Below are 25,542 nucleotides of genomic sequence, written 5' to 3'. Positions count from 1 at the left end.
ACAGTGATTACCACATTCTTAACTGCATTCCAGTTCTGCAGGAATCAAGTATATTGTTCTTTAGAACAAACTTATGGGCCAAGCTAGCTAAAGCCAAATGACTTTTTTTTTGAATATGTCCACTTAGCTAGTCTATCAGGTAAGTGTCTGAGTACTAAATGAGGAAAAAATCCAACAGATCATGAATTTTTCTTATCAACTAAAACAAAAACATAGTAGGAGACTAAATTTGCTGATCTGTTAGGTTTCCTTTTATCCAGTGATATGTCCTGCATGGCCTTTGTATCTTCTCTTTGATGTTCCCTCTTCAAAGTACTATTAATAACAAAAAACTGCAGAAGTGTTTGAAAGAATATATAAAAATTGTGGAACTAACAAGATTCCTAGCCAGCTTCATCACTCAGTCACTCTGTGTTAAAATTTCTTCCTGACTATTTGGACACTAACTGTTTAGATTCTGCCTCTGAAGCACAGATATAACCTCCAGATCATTGGAAATATGATGAAATAAGGGAGCTTTAATAAGTAGCTTTACACTGAATAACTGCAAAAGAATGTAGAATTTTGTGGCTTTGGTGTCCTAATAAACTTAGAAAAAGTAAGCTGGACTGATGGTAGAGTCAATTTGTGATAAAAGAAAAATTCATAGTAATTTGTTATGTTAATAGTGTACTTCTGAAATTATATTAAATACTAATAAACTTTAGCTTAAAATGATAGCTTTTATGATTATGTAGTATGTTAGACAAACTTTGACAATGGCTGAAGTTTCTTGTTTGGATTGATTTCTGTAATTTTATTTTTTATAGATTCCTGTTACTATATTAGCATGGCTTGCTAATGGGTTTTCTTGATCTTACACAACACATGGAGAGAGGGGGAAAGATTATTAGTGTGTCATTCATAAAGGCATAATTATATACCCAGATACAAATATCACTCTTGTTTGACCCTGGATCGGACATTTTCAAAAAGGAATAAAATTGTTGTTTTTCACTATAGAACACAATTATTGAGTAGCATTTATTTATGTATTTCCAGTTGACCAGGAGGCCAGTCTTGAAATATTTATATGTAAACATATTTGAACATAATCAAATTTTTTTGTATTTAGTTGCATTTAGCTCTAAATTGGAGTTGCAATAAGTAGTCATTTTCACTGTGATCTCWTAGTCCAAGTGATTATTAATGAGTAACTTCTTTCTTAAAAAGGTAAAATAATAACGTGTTTACTAATGGAAAACTAGTCATTGTTGCAATTTGGTTTGTTTTTACAGGTGAACTGTGTTGAATTCCTGAATACCCTCAGGATAAAACCGTCCTTTTTATCTTTTGTCAAATTTGAGAGATTAGGCTTGCTGAAAGCATTTAAAACCAAAGTTTTTCTTCAAAGTTATAGCCTGAACTACTTGACTCTTTCAGTGAGGTTTCTGTGCTGTTTGAAGAGATGATATCAATACATCTGCTTTCCTGCTTTAATCCTTCTTGGGTCTCCTCCTTTCTTAAGCGGTACTGCGACTTCTAGCGGAGGCCAGGGTCCTAAGCAAGCTGCATGAGATCTTGCATGATGCAAAGCGGGGCAAATAGAAGACAAAGGCTGTGCCAGGAGCACCTTGGTCTGTTTATATGAAAGGGGAGAAGAATTCTTGCACTCCTTACACAGTCCAATCCCTTTCTACCTTAATATAGGAGGACAAAACATTAAYGTCAGGGAGAGCCCTTCAGAGAGCCCCTGAGGCTTGTGTTTTCACAAGAACAAATTTGTGAAGCAGTACTGGGGTAATAAATACAAGTAATATGAAGATGGAAATATTTTGCCTTTGCTTGTGCTAATTAATACAATACAGGTGAGATGGGAAGATTTTATGTGATACAGTGAATGGAGCAGGAGAGTGTTTGTCAAGTATTTGAGATTTTATTGTTTGATTTGCACAGACCCTGTATATTTCCATGCCTAATTAATACACTGGGAAAAGTTACTTTGCAAGTACTGTTCACAAGCTAATTTAACAAAAATTATTTTAAAAAGTTAATCAGAAAAGTTAATTGTTGTAAAAAGATCAGACTCTTGGAATACAATTAAGCTTTTATATTCTTTTGTCATGGAGTAAAGTGTGGAAAAGATGAGAAGGACTTTCTCACAACCATATATATAAAAATATATAAAAAATGTCTGCTCTATCTCTTTCTCTCCTTCTTCTTTCTGTTATTTTCTTTCTCCACCATTCCATAGCAAAAGTGTGGATATATATAAATTTATAAAAAGAATTGATGACTGTGCAATGAACATTTTGTTTTYATTTTAACCAAACTGATTTAAAAACAGTAATTCTGTGGTTCTGTACAAAGTACATGGTTCAGAATGAAGAACAGGGCCCTACTTCTACTTTTTTTCCYGCAAACAGCTGTGTAACATGACATTTCTTAAGGCAAGTGGCTTCATCCTAAGCATCTTCATGGACCCACTGCCCCTCACAGAGGCAAGATACTGCTTGTCATGCGCYTCTGACAGGGCCAAGGCTCTTGGTTCTGCAGGATTGGCAGGAGGCGAGGGCTACCGCCTTGCGGAGAGCGACTGATGGGCCGTATCTTGCTACTGTGAAATGGCACATTGGAKGTATTTTGAATACGTCTGTGGGTAGGTATATAAAGTTTGTTTGTGGTTAATATAGCAGCTCTTGTTCTCTTCTCTCCTAGCATTGCTTCCGTTTGCTCCTGTCCATCTACCTGGCATCCTTTTGCATCTTCTAGAAAGTAGCAAGAGTCATTTTGATCTGCTATGTCCATTTGTAGCTTACAGGCAGAGATCATGTGGATTAATAGATCTAGATTGCTATCTTTACCATTGAACTCAAGCTGTTAGAATTCCTTCTTAATATTTTTGATATACTTATTTTCACCACAGCCAGTGAAAATTATTTTTCCCTTCAAAAACAAGTCTTGTCTTAGCCAGAGGGATAGAAAGGAAGATAACACCACATTATATTATTCAAATTCGTTTTTTAAAGTATCAAGGTTTTTCTACCTTTGATAAGTTATTTTTGAAATACCTCAAAATATATAAAATCTGTTCCTAGGCAATAAAAAATGCTTTCTCTTTTTGTTGTATGCTTTAAAGAAATTTTGCCTGATAGGAAGAGTGTTTAAAAACAACTATTAAGGACTATGTTTTGGAAAAACATAATAYACAACTATATTACCCAAATAAGTAAAAAGCTTTGCAGATGCCCAGTGGGCTGGATACTTCTATGAAGTAGATCGCCTGTGAAGATTTTATTAGAACTCCTGTACTTTCCAGAATTTCTGTAAAATCTTCTAAACTGAAACGTCTTGACTGCATTTTTCCTAAAGTTATTGAAGGTAGCTTCTTAAAGCCAAATTCTTTCACTAGCAAAGTGCAAGAGATCCAGTAGCGTCTTGATTTATTCTATGTGACTTATGTTTTGTATTCTTTTATAAAAAGCATGCTATATATGTGCAATATTTGAAAGCATGAAGAGTCCCATTTTGTATTTTTGAAGCTTAACAGTTACTTTTGGAGTACTTATAGTCTTTGATGTGAAGGAACTGGTTTGCTAATATAAATCAGATTCTTCATAAATCATCAGGTAATGTAACAAGCCATAGAAAACTATTTTAAGGTCTGAGATTCAAGGGAGAAATGTGCCCATACTTAACAGAAAAAAACAATTCTTCAAAAAGAGAAAAAAASCTCTTACAATATCCTACTAATGTAAAGCAATTCTGTTCACCTTACCCTTACAGAACTTGCAAATGAATTCTTTTTGGTCTCTCTCCCTTAATGTCACTCATGAGCTTGGAGGTGTGATACAGAAGTATTCAGTTATGGTATAACTGGTGATGGGTGCTAAACCATTTGATCTTCCCTGGTTTTTGCTTTCTTTTGAGATTGTAGATGGAGAGTAGTCACCACCATGCAACTTGAGACAGACTCTGAAATGAGACTTTATTGAAGTTAAAAAAAAAAAAAAAGGCTTAATCTCAGATACAACTATTTAAATATTTATGTATTAATACAAATCTGTTTAAAAAGCAAGTAGCAATCACTATAATTGTTTCCAGCTGAGACAGCAGATCCAGCTTGCTCCATGGGCATAAGAACATAGTGTATTCTGACAATGAGGATATTTTCCTGTATTACAATTAATCTACTTTTGTTTTGAGTTAAATTAAGCAATTTTTTTCACCCTTTCTTGCAGGAGGAAAACTATGGTCTTATATCAGTAAGTTCTTAAACAGAAGTCCTGAAGGGAGCTTTGACATTCCTGAACTCAAAATATCCAGTTCAACTAAAATTCACCTGGAGCARCCAACACCTAGTCCTAAAGAAATCAGTAGCAGCACTGATTCCAGAGAAAGCTATGGGGAGAGGATGCTGAAGGTGGTCCCACTGAAGAACAGCCTCACACTGAGCTCTCAGGATGACAGCAGCAACCAGGAAGATGGCCAAGATAGTTCCAAGTGGATGGACTCAGAGTCCAGCTCAGAGGAAGAGTGCACTACTAGTTATTTAACATTATGCAATGAATATGGGCAAGAAAAGATTGATTCTGGCTCTCTAAATGAGGAAGCTGTTGTCAGATTGGAGAATGAAGGTCTAAATACTAAGGAGAGAAGTTGCTTGCAGACATGCACTATTGTTGGCAGTGATAGCTTCAGCTCTCAGATTGCATCTCAGGAACTAAAGCTTTTCATTGATGATGCTGAATCAGAAATAGCTAGTCCTACTAGGATATTGGACTCATTAAATAAGTCAAAGAACAGTCCCATGGAACTCTTCAGAATAGACAGTAAAGATAGCACCAGTGAGCTTCTGGGGCTTGATTTTGGAGAAAAATTATATAACCTAAAATCAGAACCTTTGAAGCCATTATTTTCTACCCCAGATCATGATAGAAGCTTTGATGCCCTGGAAAACCAAATGGGTATGAGAGCTCATGACACCATAAGCAAAGGTTCAAATGACTCTGTGCCAGTGATTTCCTTTAAGGATGCTGCTTTTGATGATGTAAATAGTGTTGATGAAGGAAGGCCTGATCTCCTAATAAACTTACCTGGTATGTCTGATGAAACAGAGGAAGCAACATTGTCAAGGCCGACAAAGTTTACAAAAAGTGATATGAACATCTTAGAAGTAAAATTGTTAGAAACGCCTGATGTCTTACAATTAAATAATTCTATGGATCAATGCAAAGCATTTGATCAAGAGCCAAATCATGTGACACCAGAACTGGGTGATGCTTCCCACGAAGAAGCTGATGGACAAAATGGTGTCACTCAGGGAGCCCTTGGGAGCCTCTTTACAGCTGAACTAGAGGTAGGTAGTTCAGAAGATGGGGCTCTGTTTCAAGGGCTTGGAGCCTTAAACGTGACAAGCAAAGAAGAAAGTTTATTTGATTGCAACTTGCTCTTAGGTGCTAAAGACGTTAGTTTAGCTAAAGACATAATAAGAGATGAAGCTGTGTTGCTGTTTTCCGATCAAACTGAAGACTTTGGGAAAGAGGAAACAAACCCGGCTTTGTTACCAACAGCTGAAAGTGAAAAGACAGTACCAAAGAGAGAAGATGAAATAGCAGTAGCAGGGGAGAAGGAAATACATCACATTTTTCAGAACCTCGACGAAAGATTAGCGATAACCTCCAGGTTTTATATCCCAGAGGATTGCATTCAAAGATGGGCAGCTGAAATGGTTGTAGCCCTTGATGCTTTACATAGAGAAGGAATTGTGTGCCGCGATTTGAACCCAAACAACATCTTATTGAATGATAGAGGTCAGGAACTTTTGCAAATGCATTTCTTTTTATTCGCTGTTGCTTCCAATTAACTGAGTAGGCGTTTTATCTTGTAATTAGTATCTTCATTTCCTGTCTAGAGCTTCATTATCAGTGCAGCAAATTCACCCCCAGTAATAGCTTCTAGTACTTAATGATGCCATTATTCTTAATGATACTGTTTTTAGCTACAAAAGGAGTAATTACAGTTCACTTCTGCAGAAAATGGAAGGGAAAAATGTTTTGATTTCTCCTGTCGTTTTGTTTTTAGGACACATTCAGCTAACGTATTTTAGCAGGTGGAGGGAGGTTGAAGATTCCTGTGACAACGATGCCATGGAGAGAATGTACTGTGCCCCAGGTTAGAGCAATCACCTACAATGTTTCACTTGGAAAGTAGATGAGCAGCTTTCATTTTCTCATGGAGCCTCTATAATGTGGAGCTCAAGTTTATGCAATATATGATAGGCTTTACTTCCTCCCTCCCCCCCTGTATGTCTTAAAAACTAAGAGGGTTGATAACTGCTTTGTTGCTGAACTGTGGTGGTGTTTGCTAGAGTGCTCATATAAAGTGTAATTGCATTGAATATCTTGTTTAAGCAACTTTAAGGAACATTTTTTTTTCTTTCACGTATTTGCTGTGTATGAGTACATCCTGATAACTGAAAAAAGCAAATAGGAGAAAGGGCAGATTGAAAAGAGATTTAAAAATACAAAAATAYGTACATGCAAAAAACATAAGGAGAAAACCTAGAAGTTGGAAATATACAATCCTAATAGGCTCAGAGATGCCTGTGACATTTTTGAGCAGCTAAAAAGTAGTTTAGAGAGCTGTTTTCTTAGAACTGCTTTCATCACTCGTGAGAGTGATAATATCTTGGGTTTTTATAGCAAGAGTGGCACTTGAAACCAAGCCTTTCCTCTCTTTTTTTTCTCCCAGTTTATTTTCTGCTATCATAATGGTCAAATGGTAGTGACAGATAAAAATCAGATAGCTGAACAATTTTACTTACAACTTGATATTATAAAAAAATCACAACTAGCTACTTTTGTAGTCAAAATGACTACTGGGAGGCTATTTAGATATTTCAGTTTGTCTCTTTAATTCTGAAATTTCAAATGCCTATGTGCTTTTTCTGCTGAGTTTATGGTCTGTTTAGGCTTTGAAACTTGGAGTGAATGTAGTCTTCAAGCTCAAGCCTGTAACCATGTTCACTAAAGATTAGCTGAAGATAAGTTATAAGCAATGGAAGAGAAAAGTTCTGAACTTAGTTTGGCATTGAGTATTTATTCTGTAACTTAGTMCCATCACAACTGAAATATAATGGGGAACTGCTCACTGTGAATAAAGATTGCAGAAAGTTGGCAAAAAATTGAATTCCAGCCTCTCAAGATTAATAGTCAAATAAAACCTTTGCCATACAGGTGTGAGATGCCAGATATTACAGAGAAACAGAAAACTTTTTTTTTTTAAACCAGTCAAAGTAAAAATCACATCTTCTTTCCATTCTCCCCTAACTTAAATTMAGGAACGAGAAAGTTGAGGAATCCCTGCATTTCAGAATCTCAGCAATTCTTGTGACTTGTGGAAAGGAAACATGCTTACCAAGGTGTAGTCCTTCATGTTAGAAAGAGGCATTTTGTTGCCTTCCTAACCCAGCCTTGTACAAACCTCTTTCCACCTGAGCAGTAGCAAGGAAGGCAARTAGCCTTTTCCCACACTGTCACTGTTAATGAGCTATGAAAGTCAAAGATTAATTTTTCTGTATTTTAACAAGCATCCAAAAAGAGGCCTTTGTTACCCCTTAAAACCCCAACCAGCCAACTCTTGCAGTAATGAAGCATTTAGGGAGCAACTGAAATAATATTGAAAAATCCTCAAATGCAAGTGTAAAGTTTTCTGCATCATCATCATTTCCACCTCACAGTGCAGGTGTGGTATCTACTTAGGGTTTTTTGGGTAAAGTTTTCCTCACCTCTCCTCTCCTCTCCTCCCTCTCTGTCCTGCCTCAAACTGCAGTTTGCTTTGTGTATCTGGACTTTTTCATTTGTGGAACCTTATTAGACTTCAGTGAAATTACTCCTGGATGTAAATAGGTGCCTGTAAATTGCAAACTACATGAAGATTTGCATGTGTAAATATTAGATATATGCAAGACAGCTGAATCAACACGGCTCCATGAGTCTTACCTTTCACCCTTCCTGATCTTAATGTTATCTTTACAAAGTACGTTCTTATTTTAATGTAGCTATTTGATGATAATTTTTGCATAGAAAAAGTAATACTTGCATAGGAAAGTAATACTTGCAATAACTTAGCAATACAAAAACCTATTTTGAGCCAAGTAACATTCTTTTTTGAGTAACAGCTTAATATCTGTACCTTAAATGTTTTGTATAGCTGATGCCAATGTAGCTTTCTTAAAGCTCCTGCTGCTGCTAAATCCTGCTCTAAAGCATTTGATCATTATTAGAAAATTAATTTTAATGAGCCTTCTTCATGGACATTCTAGTGTTATAGGAAAACAGGCCTCATTTGGATGATTGTTTTTCTCTTTAAGGAGTGTACCATGCTCCTGAATTCATGTCTTCTCTTTAGAAAGTTGATGTTGCTCCTTAAGCTGCTACTTAGGATAACCATTTTGAAATTATACCTGTGGTTCACTTAGTACATTGAGAAAAGATGGCAGGTTTGGGTTTTTTATTCTTTTTAAGTTGCTTTTTAAAACTGTTTATAAATGTTTCTAATAGCTGTTTTCCTGCTGGAAAAAAGGCTGCGGTTTTGTGGAGAGGAGCAGAGATCTTCACGAAATTGCATTATCTGATGATTTATTTTATAATAATACAGCACAGTGACTAAATAAAATGACTCAAAGTGAGGCTTTATCTTCTTTGGAGTTTTCCTGGTGTTTCTAGTATTGTGTGCCTTTTTGCCCATCCTCTAGATACTCAGCCCTCCTTCTCCTTTTCCCTCATTACCTGAAGGATCTTGGCTTGTAAAATTTGTCTCCGTCTATGTTGATGTCTTTTCAGGATTTTGTATTTTTATCTGAGTTCACGATAGAATAGAATTTGGAATGACAAACTTTGATGTAACACACTTGAATGTTTGATTATCAAAATGTACCAATTAGGAGTATGTAAGAAAGAGAAGATGTCTTTATCAAAGGTCTAGTATTACAGACTTGGAACAGATGTTGAGTCTTCTTGGGATGCAATTCAATTTTGCATTGATTTGGGGATGACAGATTTCATACGCAAAAACAGGAGAGAATGATCTGAAAGTTTCATAGGTTGCAGTGTATATTTGATTTAAGATATTTAGGAAATTAGATTGCATAGTTATTTGAAAGAAATAAACATGTATTTGAAATGATCTTACCTTTTTAATTGATCAGRTTTCAGGCTTTAATTTTTTTAGAGTACAAGTTATAAAGTGCTTAGCAGTAAAGTGCCTGAAGGCATATTTAAGTTGCTTTATTGGTTGAAGGATAACTTGTAACCTAAATTATACAAAACTACAGATCTATCAGAATCTAATTCCTGCAAGAGCTAAGGATAATAATGGTAATGTTGACATTCTTCACACTCAGTGCAGGGCAGAAGTCCATCTGTATGGATCTTGCTTTCAGGGTGTAGGATTCTGTGTTGAAGGTTTCCAGTACCCCATGTTAACTTTTTGCTGAAACAAAGCAAAGTAATATTGGTACAGAAATAGTGATCAGATCTTTTCCCTTGTGAACAGGGAGGAATTTCTCAGCTCTTGTTATCCTAGCAAGTGCAGACAGGAAATGTGGCTACATGTATGTAAAAGATTATATCGTATATGTATATATATAAGAACAAATACAAATATTATAAATGCAAAAGTGTCAAAAAGATGGAGAAGAAATGGTTTAAATAGCTGYATGCTACTTCATCATGACAATATAATTAATTTTATATGAAATAGTAATGTTATGTTATATCATGCATAAAGTAAAAGCGGGGATAAATCTTTAGCAAAAAGTTACATTTCTCCACTCTTGACGGCAGGTGGCATTGTACCATTAATGGATTTTGCTGTTGCACTTACTGGCTTAATTTGCCTAACTTCACGTAAGAGCTAAAGATGGGGTTTATTTGTAATGATTTGCATATCAAGAACTGTACTTAGAAGCTCAGAGTAATGGTGCGTTATAGTACTGTCAAATCTGCTAGTACAATTGGACAACTCTTCTTACACCTTGCATAGTTCTACTCGGTAAAAAAAAGTTCATGCTGAACCAGCTACTGAAACAACAAARCTATCTACAGATGTTTAAAAGTAGTGTCTGTGCTGTACTTTGATTAATGGCCAAACCAAATCTTTGCTGTTCACCTATGATAAGTCAAATGTTGTTTCTCTAACCCACAAGGGAAGTGATGGATTATAAATCATCCCCTATAAACTCAACACCACTTCAAGTAAAACCATGGGAGTTTTGGCCAAGAATAACCTATTTACTTTTAAAGATGAAATTAAACTCTTGCTACTGAGAATTTCTGCTATGTTAATATGGTTAAGATGACTAATGTGAGGTTTAGAGTTCTTTTACTTTCTTCTTCTTTGCAATAATTTTGTATTCTGAGTATTTTAAAGTGTACTAAGCAACTGATGTTTGAATATAAAGTTATTACTAGATCAGATGAGAATGATTCACTTCTGTTTAAATAGCCCTTTGCTCTCCATGCCCCCTGAGAACTCTTATCACTTATTTGTCCAGAAAACCCCACAAAAACTAACAAAAAATCCCTCACATTATCCACCTGCCTGGTGGTTGATAATATCGGCAATGTATCTCTTTATCTCTTGGTTAATGTGCCTTGGTATTCTGAAGGGGGGGAAATTCCAGTAACAGATTCAATTTACATGGACAGAAACTTGAGCAAATGCCAACCTAGCAGGGGGGCCATTATTCTGCTCTATAAATAAGTTTAAAAAAGAAACAAACACACACACAAACCTGTGAATCAACATGTTTTGGTCTAATTGAGGGAAAAGCAAGATAGATGAATTTTGAAATGCAAATGATCACCTGTTATTTAAGAATAGGCTTTGCCAACTTTGTGATCTTAAATATAAAGAGTTGTTACCTTTTAAATAGAATAATAATTATATTCCATTGTTGGTAGTAATGAATCTTAAAGTAAAATTGGTAACTTTTTACAACAGCCTCTTCATAGTATGCTCTACACCTGTAAGAAAGCCAAAATTGTCTACAGTCAAGACTGTCTTCAACTAAAACAGATTAAGATGAGGACTTGCTCATGAAGAGAAACATTTTAGGTTCTTTTCCTATCTCAGCTGTAAAGCATGATGTGTAGAAGTGACTTGCTGTTCTAACACAGTATGTAAATACAATGTGTGAATGAGATGTTTTACTTATACTCTTTAAGTCCTCTCGCCAGCTGGCAGGGATAAGTTCTGTCGTATCCTGTAGTGTTACCAGAGAGCTAGATTCCAGAACTGTGGCATCTTTGGTTTTGTTTTTTTTTTTCTTATTTCTCCAAACCATGAGCTTTCACCAGACTGTATGTACTACAAACTGGAGGCTTGCTTGTTGAAATCATAAAGCCAAAGGGAATTTAGCTGCATCAAATATGTAAGTAGGAAACTGGCCATCAGTAATGCATTATATTATTCTGTTAACTTCATAAGCGGTGTGGTATAATCAAGCCTTATTTAACAAACTAGCCTTCATTCAAAATAAAGATGCAAAGCTTTTCGATARCCTAAAATGTGAAATATTAGAATAAGAATTAACTAAAATGCTATTAACCTGTATAGTGTAATTTTTATTTACTGARTGAGGAAAAGATAGTGTGCGTCTGTTTACCAAATAAATATTTGATATCGGAAATCCTGTATATTATTTGTGTATGTGTATTTCAGTAGCAGTTTGCAAGCACTCATTCTTCTATTCTGTATTATAATAATTTAATTTGGAGTAGATTGTTTAAGAAGCAAAATAACTGTGGTAGATTAAAGTGTCATTGACCCTAAGAGGTGTTGAGGGAAGGATTGATCTCATGGTTATAGTGTAAGATGGGATTTCCTAGATTTTATCTCTGACTCTGTGCTATCTTTCTGTGTGATTTTACAGTCTCAGGATGATCCTAAAAAGGAAGAGAAAAGCGGGGCAAACAAATGGACAGCAAAGGTGGAGGGACTGGCTAGTTCAATTTGAACACTGGCAATAGGAGATGGGACTGAAAGTTAACATGAAAGCTRTAGAGCTGGAGTGAATAAGCAGGAAAGGTCTGAAAGTGCATAAGAAGGACTAAAAGTTGTGGAGCTGAGAGGAAAAACTGTTAAAACAGTTTGGAGGTGCACAGCTCTCCGAAGACACCGAGGCATCCCAAAGAAAACAGTAACAGCTGACTGCTCCCAAAATAGCAAAGTATCATGTACCTGGAGCAGGTAATTGAAAGCATAGGTTTGGAGAGAGTGTCAGATATTTTCCAAAATAATTTGATGTGGTTTGTCGGTCAGGCGTGTTTTGAGTACGCTACATGTTTTAGGTGAAGTACGTRTACCTGTGTTTTTTCTGGACCCTGTAAATAGAATAAGCAGTGAATTATATTGAAGTTGTTGATTTGTAAGAATCTGTTTTTGTTTGTTTGTTTGTTTGACTGGCATAAAAGCCAGCTAGTAAATCCGAAAGTAACTTTAATTCACTTGAGGTGTTTTCTTTTAATAACAGATGGGGCTAAAACTTGAAGCTACTGTAAAATATGCTCTTTGAAAATAAATGAAAATAGCTAAAGGGTCAGATAGTGTTTGCTTTCTTTTGATAACAGTACTAAAAGGTTTCTTTATCTCTTTTGTCCCCTTGATTATTTTAGAGAAGGTTTTAATTCCATCTTAGGTGACTAAAAGGAAGAATAAATAGATCGCTCTATTAATTTTCTTCTGTTAGTGACATGAGGAAATTTCTTCCAAAGAGGGACATAGATGCTCATATGTTTTTGAATATGTTTAGTATGAAACTTCATATTTTCATACTCCATTTGATCTTAGCAAATATTCACTGGATTTGCCTCACTACTTTATTGTTTAAAGACCATAATACACTTTTTATACTTAACTATACATGTTCCAATACTATATTTTATAAATTGCTCAAGCATTTTAGGTAAAGCATTATGGCCAGATTGCTTGTGTGATGTGTTATTTAGTGACTCTGTCTTATGATATCTTGGCTGACTGAATCTGTGTGGAGTAAATTAGCTTGAACTCGTTTTACTTGGTTCTCTGCAAATGCTTCTTTATAGATATTAAAATTAGATAAAATAGTAAGCTTTTAAAATTAAATGAATGTAAGGTAAATAGAATTTCTGAAGCAACTGTAATGGTTTTTCATGTAATACTGTTTCTTTCAATGGTAGCAGAAAGGGAAAACATTGTGTCTGATGTTTTCAGGATGTTGGACRAGTCCATTTCCTCCTTAACAGTTTCAGATACCTGATGGTAATTCAGATGGGTGTCCTTGCTTTCTTATCAGTGCAGAAACAATACTTGCAGGTATGCTATTTCTACTTGAAACATGGAGTAGGGGGAAGGKACACCCTCTTGTTTGAAATTCTAATCAATCCACCAGGAGTCAAACAGTTCCTTTCTTAATTTCAGGAGAAACCTCTCAACTCAAAGCTCTTCTTCACTCTTAGATGTTAGGTTTAGCAGTACTTCTGTTATTAGCATGTTTTCTTGTGAGCAGATTTCAGGTCTCATTCTTAATTCAAATGTATTTTCTAGATATTAAAGGTTATCCTACAAAGTTTGATTTTGTTCCAGGTGATTTGCAAGCGATCTGGCATAAGTTCCACTGTGAATTTTAAGTCACTTGGACCAGCTCTAAACCTGACTTCTTTTATTTTAATTATGATAATGCTTCAGTGTGTTAGTCAGGAGGCCTTATTGTCAGTCCTGGAGGAAGCTGTATTTGGGAGGAAATTTTTGAGAGATTGTAGTAAAATCCTTGAAAGCCTTCAGCATGAGGGAGGTATTTCAGATGTTGTAGAAAGGATGAGAAAATCGGTCCTGATGTTGATAGCATCATCAGAGATATATGTTCAGAAAAAGCCGAGGTTCTGGTTTTCTACTTTATAGCTGKCATTTATGTTTAAAAATATAGGACTTTGTCAGACACATATCACATATCAGGAAGTAAGGTACTACTGTGTGTAATGCAAATATTGAGATAAGTATGGAAACCATAAAGAAATAGCCTTTCAGTTGAGACCAGCTGCACTGAAAAAATAGTGCTAGGTAGAGAGGCTATTTACCTGCACCATCTGTCTTGATCTGAATCTGATAGCATTTTACAAATCGCATTCTCTTCCGTTTCCCCTGACTGCTACTGCTAAAAGGGTTTCTGTGCAGGAATTTAGCATTGCTATTGCCATGAGGTACTTGGTGCTACATGTTGAATGGACATTGGTAAGGGAAAAAGAAGAAAGCTCTCTCTTTTAATGAAGTTGCAATGAAATTGGAAGCATTACTGATCTTTTTTTCAGTCTACCATTTTTGCTCCAGTTTAGGAGGATTTTGTATTTGAAAATGTTATGAACATTTTTTTCTGCAAATTTTGTACTGCAAGTCCTGGAAACACCAGCATCATGTACATGCATATGTAGACTTATGTTTGTACAAATGTGGGTAAGGTCCTTGATTTCAAGGTTCATGAAGTAAAGAATTGGCACAAATATCCCCATGTTATTCACTTAGGCTTATGGGTCGCTACCATTTATTGTCTAAATTACTATGCTGATGGATTGAGATGAAAATGTTTTCTTAGTGAAGGCAGATATTGTAGTTCAGATTTATTGCAATATTAGAGCTTTTTTAAAAAAGCATATACCCTGTGTGGTATATTACATTAGCTAGCTACTCTGTATCACTTGAAAGCACTTCATAATCCACAGTTTCTGAATTTTCCCATGATGTGTAGTCAAGATAAAATGCAGTAATATTGATGTGATATCCTGAACTTATTACAATCAGTGTACTGCATCAGAAGAAAGGTGACCTATTCGAAGTGAGGGAATGTAAACAACACATGTTTATTTGTAGTATTCACAATGTGTTTTTTTTAAGGAGAACATTTATTTTAATCCCAAATGAGATAATTTGGGGACCTAGGGAAAGCAGTAGGAAAAGAGACATGGGGTAATGGGAGAAAAGTAGAGATAACATTTAGTTTTTTATAAAAGAACATTCAGATGCTTCTCATGACTGAATTTTCCATTTCCTGTTCCATGTTGGTTTAGATGACTTCTCACACAGGCTCTTCTCATGTGCATGAAACCCCAGCCAGAGCTCCTCAGTGTGAGAACTCCGCATTACTTGACTGTTCTCATTTTATCCCRTTTATCTTGTTTCGATGATAGACAAAAGTAATGGAAGAGTTCATTGCTCTTCATGTAAGAGACCTGCAGTGACATGGTTTTTGACTTGTCATAAATTGAGAATGCTCTTATGGTTAAAAATATGAGCTTGTCTTGTGAAGAGGTAAAGTCTAGTTTGCTTTTTGACTCTTATTCTATGTTCATTTTCTTCATCAGTGAAGTGAGTGAGGTGACATCGACTTCCTGTAATGAACAGTTTGTATTTCTGTGAAAGAAGGCAATGTAGATTTGATTCTTCAAAGAATTGGATCAGCATCTGTGACTGCCAACACAAAAGAAAATAACACTAAAGCTCAGAAATGAATTTTTCATAGTACGTCTTTTTTTCTGTGCTCAAAATGACAAAGCTTTTCACCTTCTAGAATTTGCTTATATTATGCTGTAAGTAAAAAGGCCCATACCCACTGAAAGTTAGTTTGGATGTTCTTTCAGTGTCTTTGGGGAGGAATAGATTATCTAAGTTTATGATATTATTCTAAAAATTAAGACTTGTCAATATAGAGAAGTTGATTCAGATTAACTGATAACGTATGAATTAAGAATGGAGTAGTCAATGCTAATTAACTCTTGGCTTGACTGCCTTTWTTCTGAAATAAGTGTGAAATTAATTTAATAAATAGAAATCTTCAGTTATTTGAGAGAAAGCGATCTGAATCCAAAATATCCACAGGATTAAAGTCACACAGGAAAGAACAGCTAGAATGCCTCTCCTATAAAGAAACATCAAATATTTGTGTTTAGATTTTACTTCCATTCATATTATCTCTTTTTTTGAATGTATACAACTGGAACATATAGCACTAGAAAATCACATTCAGTAGTTCTAGACTGAAAGGGGCATTTCCATGCAACAGATTTCACTGAGAGATGCCTTTAATCAGCTATGTCATGTGGAAAGGTCTGAGATTTTGGGGTTTTTTTTAGAGGACAGTTATGTAGAAGGACACTCTTTCTTAAAGGAAGTAAGATTCATTTTATATAGAGGAGCAGATTTTGTTTTTGCACACATTATCTGGACTTGACAAAATTTTAGCTTGGTCTAGATGTCTGTCTGGGGTCTTAAAACATTTTAAAAATGTATGCGATTATAGTGATACAGTTCGTTGTGTRGCTGCCATTATATCTTTGTAAAACTTTCTTGATTATGGTAGAAATACTAATCTGTAGGGAGTGGAATAAATCCTACTAATGTGTGATACCTTATAATGATGTATTGGGCATTCAAATGCCATTAATTGTAATAAACTTTTCAATGTGAGTAATGCCCTAACTGAAGAACCAATGTCTGAACCGTCCGTCTACACTCTTGCAATCTCARCCTAGTCCTAAAAGGTGCTGGGCATCTTCCAGCTTGCATTACAGCTACCTCACCATTCCCCTGTGCTCGTTGTGTGCGTGCATCTCAGTGGGATATCTGAGGCTACCACCTTCCTTTCCCTGACAGCAGAGATTGATGCATCTTTAGCTGTCCATGGCCATGTTCATGCTAAGCTCCATAAAGAGATGAGGAAGAGTTTTCTAACCTGCCACAGTGTATTTCAGAGCAACGACTATGTGACTGTATGCTAACTGCTGTCCTCTGTTGGGAATCTGGTGTGGCTTTTGCCACCAAAACTATTTTAGTGCAGCTGCTGCATTTTTGACTGTCAAAATAAAAATTTGCTCTTCATTGCAGTCTGGTTTATTCCCTGTTTTACGGCTCATGGTGTATTYGCATTTAATTTTGTAGTGTGAAGCGTGACTTGGTGAAGGGCAAGTTTGTTGCACGCGTCCTGCTGTTGATTGTGTGTATGGGTGGGGCTTCTGTGGGTCCCACTGCTCCTCTGTGCTGTCTCTTGTGAATGGAGAGCAGGAAGATAGTGCTGGCTGTTCGCTGGATGGTAGGGGAAACAACTTTTTCACCTAGGTAACTGAGGTGAATCTGGGCTGATCTGTATCAAACTACAGTCACTAGTTGTGGGTAGGCTATGTGAAGTAGCTATGGCAGCTCTGTCTACTAGAGGGTGCTGTGAAAAGCCTTCCATGGTGATCCCAGCAGAGAGCAAGGGTTAGCCCTGAGATGACTTCTGCCTTTCAGGACAAAATTAAGGTGTGCCTATGTACTGACTTATTGTAGACTCCCTTGTGCTGATTATATAGATGCCTCAGGCCAGTCTGATCAGTCCAGCTCTTCTGACTAGAGTAAATTCTCTAAACATATTTTGCTTAACCATCTGTCACTGTCCAGTTTAAGTCCAGTCTAGCCAGATCCCAACTCTAATGCCTGCAAGTCTTGAAAAAGCCCATGTGTGCAAGGAAAAATCAAATTATGTGTGAAATGTGTGGGGGTGTTGTGTTTGAACATTGCAGTCTGTAGGTGGCTAAAGGGCTAGCTAACCTGCAGGCATAATGAAATCTCTGTGGTATTTAGTATATGTTCAGTCAGCATTAAACTGTCACCTTGTAAACATATGTTAATTTTGAAGGTGTGACTGACCTTTTCAATATTAATTGCCATGTCTTGTATTTAGAGGTTGGAACTATCCTGGAAGAGACAGAAGCCTGTGACTGGTGGAGCCTGGGTGCCATTCTTTTTGAACTCCTCACTGGGAAGGTAGGGCTGGGGGCAAGTTATTTAGTAAAACTGAAATGTTGGCCAGTAGTTTCTCTGAAGTCGTGTGCCCAGTTGTGCTTTGCTTGCTTGTCTTTTTCAGATGTATTTTGCAGACGTGGGTGTCTTACGTGTGCTTGTCCACATGGGAACAAAGAAATCAAACATGCTCAAGCTTCAGCAGGACAACTTAATAAAGCCTTATGAAACTCAGGGCTGCAAAATAACCAAAAAGCTATGCTGGCCTCTTAATTGYAGTGAAATTAAAGTCTTACAACATTCGTTCTCTGCATTTTAAAACTTTTTGTTCTAATAGAAAATCTTTTCCCTGGGACAACGAGGAAGCCRTATGTTGCAGTGACACATTAATTCAAGCTTGAACAGACTCTCTTGGTGGATTGCCTGTATTAGAGGTGTCAGGCTGATGTGATGATAAATAATTAGCGCATATGGAAACAGGTAGATAGAAGGAGAGATGTCACCACCTGTCAGGAATGCCATTTTCTGTATTGCAAGACAAGGAGTGCTTGGCCCAGTCAATCTGATGATTAGCTGGCAGTTTTGCTCTAAGAAAGGGAAGTTCACCTAATTCAAGTCTTCTAAAGTTTGAGCAATAGAACAAGAAGATTAAGACATAAATATTCTRAAAACATATTCCCAGGGGTACTTCATTACCTGTAGACATTCCTTCCAGAATCAATAGCTCATACTAAGAAATACTGAAATTATAGCTGTGTATGTTAATTTGCACGTATACTGTGATAATATAATCCAGCTGTACGTTCTGTGAGTGACTAGCTGCTTCAATTTTTGTTTCAGACTCTGTTTGAGTGCCATCCATCAGGAATAAATACACACACTTCTTTGAGTATACCAGATCATGTATCAAAGGAGGCCAGATCACTGATTCAACAGGTAATTTGATGGAAAATTTATTTTGTATAGATAAGTATGCAATCTGAACAAATACTTATCCAGCTGAGCTGTTCTGATGATGTAAACGTAATGACAGAAAACTACTAATAGGAGTGTGAATGGGTGTCTTGTCAATGTTAAAGAATTTTGCCCAACTAACTTCTACTGCCAGATGTCTGTAGAAAACTGGAGTGTTTTATGATTTCTTCAAAAGGGAGCAAATTTGGTTAATGCTGAGTGCTTTGGAAACACCTGCTAGTGCTGTATGGCCATTTTAGGAATTCTACCCTAAATGATCATGGGCATATTTGTGATGAAATGAATTCAGCTCAAAAATATTGAAGCCAATTGAGCAAGACAGCAATAGGTGCTCTGAAACCTGTAATGTGCTTCTTGGAAATTATGACTTTGCTGTGATTCAAATCTGTTGCTGTCCTCAAGGAAACTTTCTGATTTCAAACTTTTCAACTTGTAGGTTGGAAGAAAGGACGGGGGCTTATCAGTCTGGACAGTCTTCCAGACTGATAAGCCTTGTATTTTCAATTTTAAGAGGAAGAGCAAAGAGCACTGATGACTATTTTTAGTTTACTCTCTTGTTTTAGGTAGTCATGACTGAGAGAATAAACTTGTACGTACACAGCATCTTGATTTTCAAGTAATACAATGTTCTTTCCTATGGTTAATTTTGAACTAACTGAGGAAGTGGAGTCTAGGTCTGACCTATTCCACTTGAGTAGAAAAAGTGGTATGTGCAAACTGTGTTGTTTGAATTAAGAGTGTCTGGTGAGTGGATACATAAATAATGATGTCACTTAGATCTAGATTTGAACAGAGAAAAGTGAAAAAATAGTTACTGAAGAAAACTGAGCAAAGGGATTTTGAAAATTCAGCAAATCAAAAGATCCAATGACAGATTGACTTCTGTGTTGTTACTGTTAAACAAGAGATGAAAAGGGATAGACATTTGGACTGTCTATTTTGATAAGATGCCTGAAATTCATTGAAAGTGGATGCATGCATCTGTGTGGCAAGGGCAGGGAAGAAAGTGACTAAGGATAAGTCCCATTTTTGTATAATCTGCATTCGTATTATTAGATGGTAGCAAATAGTTGCCCTTGCCCACAGGTGCTACATGACTCGAATGGATAAGGCAGAGCCAGGCCCCATTTGGTGAAGAGAATTCCTTCCATCTACTTCTGAAGCTGAAGACAGATGAAGTCTTCTAGTCCACTTCTCCCTGCCAGTGCAGGATTGTCCTCCATTGCAGATTAGTGTGTTGCCAATTTTAAAATATGCCAGAACGGTCCTTTTGTCACTTGCAGTTTAAAGGATATATTTCAAAGCTACATCTGTTCAGAGAACAGTTACATCAGTGCCCATTAGGTTAAGCTTTCTGATACAGACTGGTGACTTATCAGGTGGAGGTTCAGCTCTATGAGSTAGTAAATCACATTTTTGTTGTGGGACTATCCAAGGAAGCTGCCATTCACCGTTGAGGAAGCTTGTCAGGAAAAGGAAGAAAGCGCTCTTGGCACGGTTAGCAATTTGTCATTGCGACTTTCCTTCCCCCCCCCCCCCCCCCCCCCACGCCAAGGGTAAACAGGTCAAAACATCACAGAGTAACTCTTGGGGATCAGTGTTCTACTACACAGAAAACTGTCAGACAGCTTGGCTTCCAGTGCAGGTGGCTTCATTGTATACACATCCTTCATTTAGCTAACTTAGACTAAAATAAGATTTCTTTGTATTTCTCATGCACTTTGGAAAAATAAAGTTGCTATTTTATGTTGCGTTGGTATTTTGCACCCAAGTTTGTTTTCAGGTACTTCTAGGCTTTACCAGGAACAAAGYGTGCAGCATGATCTTTAAATAGATATGTATTGCATCTACTTTCTAAGATTGAAGTTCTCCTGGAAGGAAGAACTTCAGAAAACAAATGTCTCTGCTTACTTTCCCTGTGCYGGCACTTGTTATATTTCAGGAGAAGGGAGAGAGACAGTGGCTGCATCTGTTCATGCTAGCTTGAGGAAACTCTCAGAGCAGTACTTTTYACTATCACTGAGCTACCTTTACTGTGTGATATTATGATTGCAGGTGCCAAAGCTATCTTGAAATGTGTAAATTCATATGTTTATGGATGTATGCTTACTTAGATGTTGAGTACATTAAGGTATGAATACACATTGTTTCTTGTGACAACTGGGAGAAGTTATCCTATTAGCTGTTGCAGAAAAAACAAAARGGAAATCAGGTCTTTGTAGTGGGTGTAATTGAATAGAGTATAAACAATTCTCTAAAAGTGCAAAATATTTTCATGTGTCTTTATTAGTCTCTTTGGAGTGTTGCCTTTGCATTCCCTTTTATGTGGATTAGTATCTTTAAACAGATATAAATATTGTGATGGCCTTTTCATATGAATTCAGTGTGTGATGTACAACCAAGAAGCAAATGCGATGCTGAATTTTATGAAATTTCCATTAAGCCATTACAATGTTTTTTTCACTGGTATTTTGATTTTTCAGCTTGAATCTCTTTGTGGAACTCTTTAAAAACTTTTGTAGGAAATAGAGAACTGACTATCATATCGTGGTATTTTAAGAGCAGCTCAGAAGAATCATGAAACTTATGAAATGGAAAGTTGCAGACCATTGTCCCTGATGTAACCTTAACACAGCAGTGTGAGCAAAGGTTAACATGAAGCAAATACAATGTCCAGAGTTCGGCAGATGCAGGTTGTGGCTGCCCTTCTCTTTTTAAAATGAGGTTACACTTAAAATGAAGTCCCAGCGTGCAGTGCTTCAGGGTATTGCATGCTGTGATCAGTCATATCTGAAGACCATAACGCTGAGAGTCAAGGAAAGGAGAGTCTTCCATTTGTTGGATTTTAGGAATTTCAGGTATGCTTCACACTCTTGAAAGTAACTCAKAGAGCTGGAAAACAGTAGGATGTCCCTTACCTTAGACCTTTCTGGAACTTTTAAGCAGTTGTTTTTGTTCTTACTCACTGAATCATATATTTTTTTCTTTTTATATCAAGCTTTTGCAGTTTAATCCTGCGGAGCGTCTTGGTGCTGGCGTTGCTGGTGTTGAAGACATCAAATCTCATCCATTTTTTGCCCTTATAGAATGGGCAGATCTGCTGAGATGAGATGTGCGCCCTCTGAACAAACTCAGGTCAAGCGAACAACTTTCTCTGGCACAGAAGCACCCTGACTTGCTTCCCTAAGATGTCCTGAATCACTTGGACATGATGACTAAAGGACGCTGGAGTAATCATGCCAAAAGTGAACACTCTTAACAGGAATCACAGATTATACRGGGTGCTAGTTTATTTTTACTTCAGCTGGCTGCTGTATGTATGTAAAACCTTTTCACCAAAGGATGGTTTGTGATGAAATGCTGGATAGCATGTTTAGCACTGCCAGCTTGTCAACTAAGTAGAAATAGGAACACACTCCTGGTGCTTTGTCTGATGATGGAAATGTCTATAGACTGTGCTAGTTGAAAGTATCTTTTATAGTGTCAATATGCTAAGTGCAGCTGTGGAGGGCGGGAGGAAGGAACAAATAATTTATTAATGGTATATGCTGAATAAAATACTAAAATGCTTTATGCGAAACTTGACACACAAAAAATAATATATCCATTAAAAATTAAGAAAGCTGTTGCATAATACTGTGGAATGCTTCTTGAAAATGGCGTATCATTTCAAACTGTGGCAAGAGCATATAAAAAGCRAACAGTCCTGTCAACTGTTGTACTTTGTTGGCTGGCAATGTCTCTTTAGAACTCTTGATTCTGTTATGTTGGATAAGTTATGTGTCAAAGTCACTACAAAAAGGGAAATCTTTTCCTCAGCTAGATAAATACTGTTTCAGGAACCTAATAAGGACCAAGGAAACACTATGCGAAATAAATGTATGAATTAAGAAAGAAAAAATTATTCTCTCATTATTGCAACCACTGCTTTATCACTCAATGAACTTTACTTTCTSTAAGTGTCCTTTTTATAACCACTTCTTTGTGAAAACAACCTTACTGCTCATACTCTTCTGCTTGAGGAACCTTTTGAATTCTTATGTTTGTTTGTTAGTAGTCTTAATAAATAAAAGAACGTCTTCACCCTCTCTGCTACACTAGAAGCAGGAAGAAGCCTGGGATTTGCTCATGCCAAATGATTAAGTGATAGCTCTGAGCAAACCCTAGTGGGTAAGACTTGGGAGTGAGCCAATTAGCTGACCTGTTTGTTAGTAAGGCCTAAAGAATGGGAGAGGAAAATAAGACATGCAGAATACTGCTGTACACAGCGGTTGCTGCTAACCAGCCATGCTTGTATGAGTTCCTGATGTGCACAAAAACTACGCTGTGATTCTTGTACAGATTATGGATATATGTTCTTTTCTAAACGTTCCTTTGTCTCTTGCTAACTCTTTTTTTCTTCTCCCCAGCTTTATCCGGAGAACAAAGGGCAAATTCCTTTGGGAAAGTGAGGTGACAGTAATGATTATTAAATTTACAACCCCCCAAAAAAGTATCCCTCCCCCTACTTGTATTTAGCAGTGTATTTTATGGGCACTCYCCAAAGTGCATCTGCACAGTCTCCATCTGTTAGACACTGGGTCGGTGCATTCAAATAAAGTGGAAAAGGAAAATACTTCACTTAAACAAAGGAAATCTGGAAACTTTTTTTTTCCTTTTTAAATTATTCCACTCCCCTCTTTTTTTTTCTTTCTTCCCTTTCTTGTGATCACCAGGCCAGCAGAGGGGCTGTAACAACACTGCAGGTTGTAACCAGGTCACTAGTATCATTGCCTACGGAGTGCTGTCCAAGATTACATCACTCTCAGAAATTGTGTTTCAACCTACCACCCTCTGGCTTCATAACAGGAACTCCCTCAGGTGAGCCACAGGAACAACGTCCTGTGCCGAGCTGGTAGGAAATCTCTAATGCTGAGACCAAGCTGATACAGAGCTTCCTTCCAGCAGTGCCCTGGCTGTGACTTTGGAGAGAGCTCATTGCTCAAGGGAAACCTCCCTTCTCTCTGCCACCTGACTTCGTCCCTCGGGTTCTCCAGTTGCTCATGCTACCAGATAAATGTTGTTGCCCATGTTGACCTGTCCCATTGCATTTGCTTGGCAATAGCTGTAAAAAAAGTTTTCCACGTTACCGTTGAATGGTCTTGTTCACATTGTGCCCACATGCTGGTTGCAAGTGAAGACAGTGTGAAAGTAGCTGTCATCTGTTAAAATGGAAAGAAAATACTGTTCTAGTGGAAACCAAGTGACCAGTCATTCTCAGTGGAAAGCATTTGATTTAGTTAAGGACATAGAAATATTTCAAGTGCAATGTAAGTAGTAAGAAAATCTGTATCACAGAGATTAGAAGTAATAGGGCACCTGGCAATACCACATGCCCYAAATGAGCCTTTGAGATGCTACTCTTTATTTTTCATAACCTGAATCAAAAAATGTTGTTGCTAAAGCAGCTGATCACACAACCCCCCCCCCACTTCTAGCCTTTATTTCCTTTAACATGCATTATGCTGTATTGATATTTACATGTATTTAATAAAACCAGTCAAGCCTAATTCAGACTTTCCTGAACTTTACATTTAGTTCTTGAAGACGACGCTTTCTACCCAATCAGTGCTTTTTGACTTTTATGACTTGGAAAATATTCTGGATTTCTCTTCGGTGCCTTCTAGGATGCCCTGTTTTTTCTTCTACAAGCTGATCCAGTCRCTGCAGTCAGTTATATCTTACGATCCTACATTGTTAAGTAATGTAAAGTCCATTCCACCTCCCATCTGTTACACCTAATGGCTGACACAGAAACAAATCAGTGCCAYTTTGTTCAGAGGAATTATTGAGAGTATGTAAAGTAAAACAGAGTAAAATAAGTCTATAGAYTTTCTTATTCTTCTCCTGTGGGTGTTTACCTAAAGCAGCTAACATATTTAAGACATTTCACRGTGGTAATTCATTGTACCCTGTTGAACCAATGCACAATGTTTTTGTCTCCTACTACGAAAAACTCATGGACCAAGTATGTGAAGGTTTGCATTGAGCAGAACTGCAGTGAGGGAAGTTAGAGCCCCTACCCAGAGCTATGTAAGAAATTGCATCTAATGAAATATAAGGGGGCACAATTTTGTTCTCTTTTAATGGCTGTATCACAGCTTCTGCGCTTATAGCACAGCTCCTATATCTCCTCTGAAAATCACCTCTCAGACAGCAGTTATTGTCATGCTGACTCTCTCTACACCTCTGGGATGCTGAGTTGGCAGGGTTATCTGCTCTGGAACATCTACGTGGCTCTTTTCTCCATTTCTAAACCTGTTCCTTGGTGCGTCCCTGCAGCGAAGGGCACTGGGATGAAGAAGGCTGGGGAGGTCAGCCTTTTCTAAATGAAGTAGTCAGCATAACAATGTATAGGGAAGTGCGAAGTAAACCGCTACGGGCTTTTTTGAGTGTGGTGTCATTTGTTTTCTCAAGGACACTGAGTAGGAAGCTGGAGAAACAGAAACTTCCTCTCTGGTGAGATTTATGATAGTGATTTAAGCAATAAAATGGAAAAATTTATTTGTTGATTTCTTCGCATTTGTGCTTTCTGCATGGACTATATTGTGCACTGGATTCTGCTGTTCCCGGGATTTGGCTCTGCCCCACGCTGTGGGTGGCAGCCTTTAYGCTGGGGCCCTGGTTGTGTTGGTGAGCAACTGGAGAGCTGCGTTCAGTCTGTGGCCAAGCACCCCAAAGTCCCCTTGCAGGCAGCAGGATCTGCCGATGAAGAATACCTCTCACAACTGGCCCTCA

General features: G+C 37.2%; 1 protein-coding gene across 4 annotated transcripts in view; it reads left to right on the top strand.

Annotated features, from left to right (window-relative positions):
• RPS6KC1 (ribosomal protein S6 kinase C1) overlaps window positions 1–25,291 on the top strand; it is an 87,149-nt gene extending 61,858 nt beyond the window's left edge. For 3 of the 4 annotated variants that reach the window (XM_085300136.1, XM_085300134.1, XM_085300137.1), the window contains 5 exons: window positions 4,221–5,792; window positions 6,064–6,153; window positions 17,732–17,814; window positions 18,631–18,726; window positions 21,764–25,291. In XM_085300136.1, the coding sequence (XP_085156262.1) occupies window positions 4,221–5,792; window positions 6,064–6,153; window positions 17,732–17,814; window positions 18,631–18,726; window positions 21,764–21,874 (1,952 nt within the window). In that variant the 3' untranslated portion in view covers window positions 21,875–25,291. Of the gene's footprint in view, window positions 1–4,220; window positions 5,793–6,063; window positions 6,154–17,731; window positions 17,815–18,630; window positions 18,727–19,851; window positions 21,728–21,763 lie in introns of those variants that run through there. The other variant, XM_085300135.1, reaches the window with a different exon arrangement.
• The last annotated feature ends 251 nt before the right edge of the window (window positions 25,292–25,542 follow it).

The sequence above is a fragment of the Rhea americana genome, unplaced genomic scaffold (genome assembly GCF_003343005.1).
Source record: "Rhea americana isolate MKP2758 unplaced genomic scaffold, rheAme1 scaffold_160, whole genome shotgun sequence".
Classification (NCBI taxonomy): Eukaryota; Metazoa; Chordata; class Aves; order Rheiformes; family Rheidae; genus Rhea; species Rhea americana.
The sequence above is the reverse complement of the archived record's forward strand: the minus strand, read 5'-3'. Positions and strand labels throughout refer to the sequence as shown.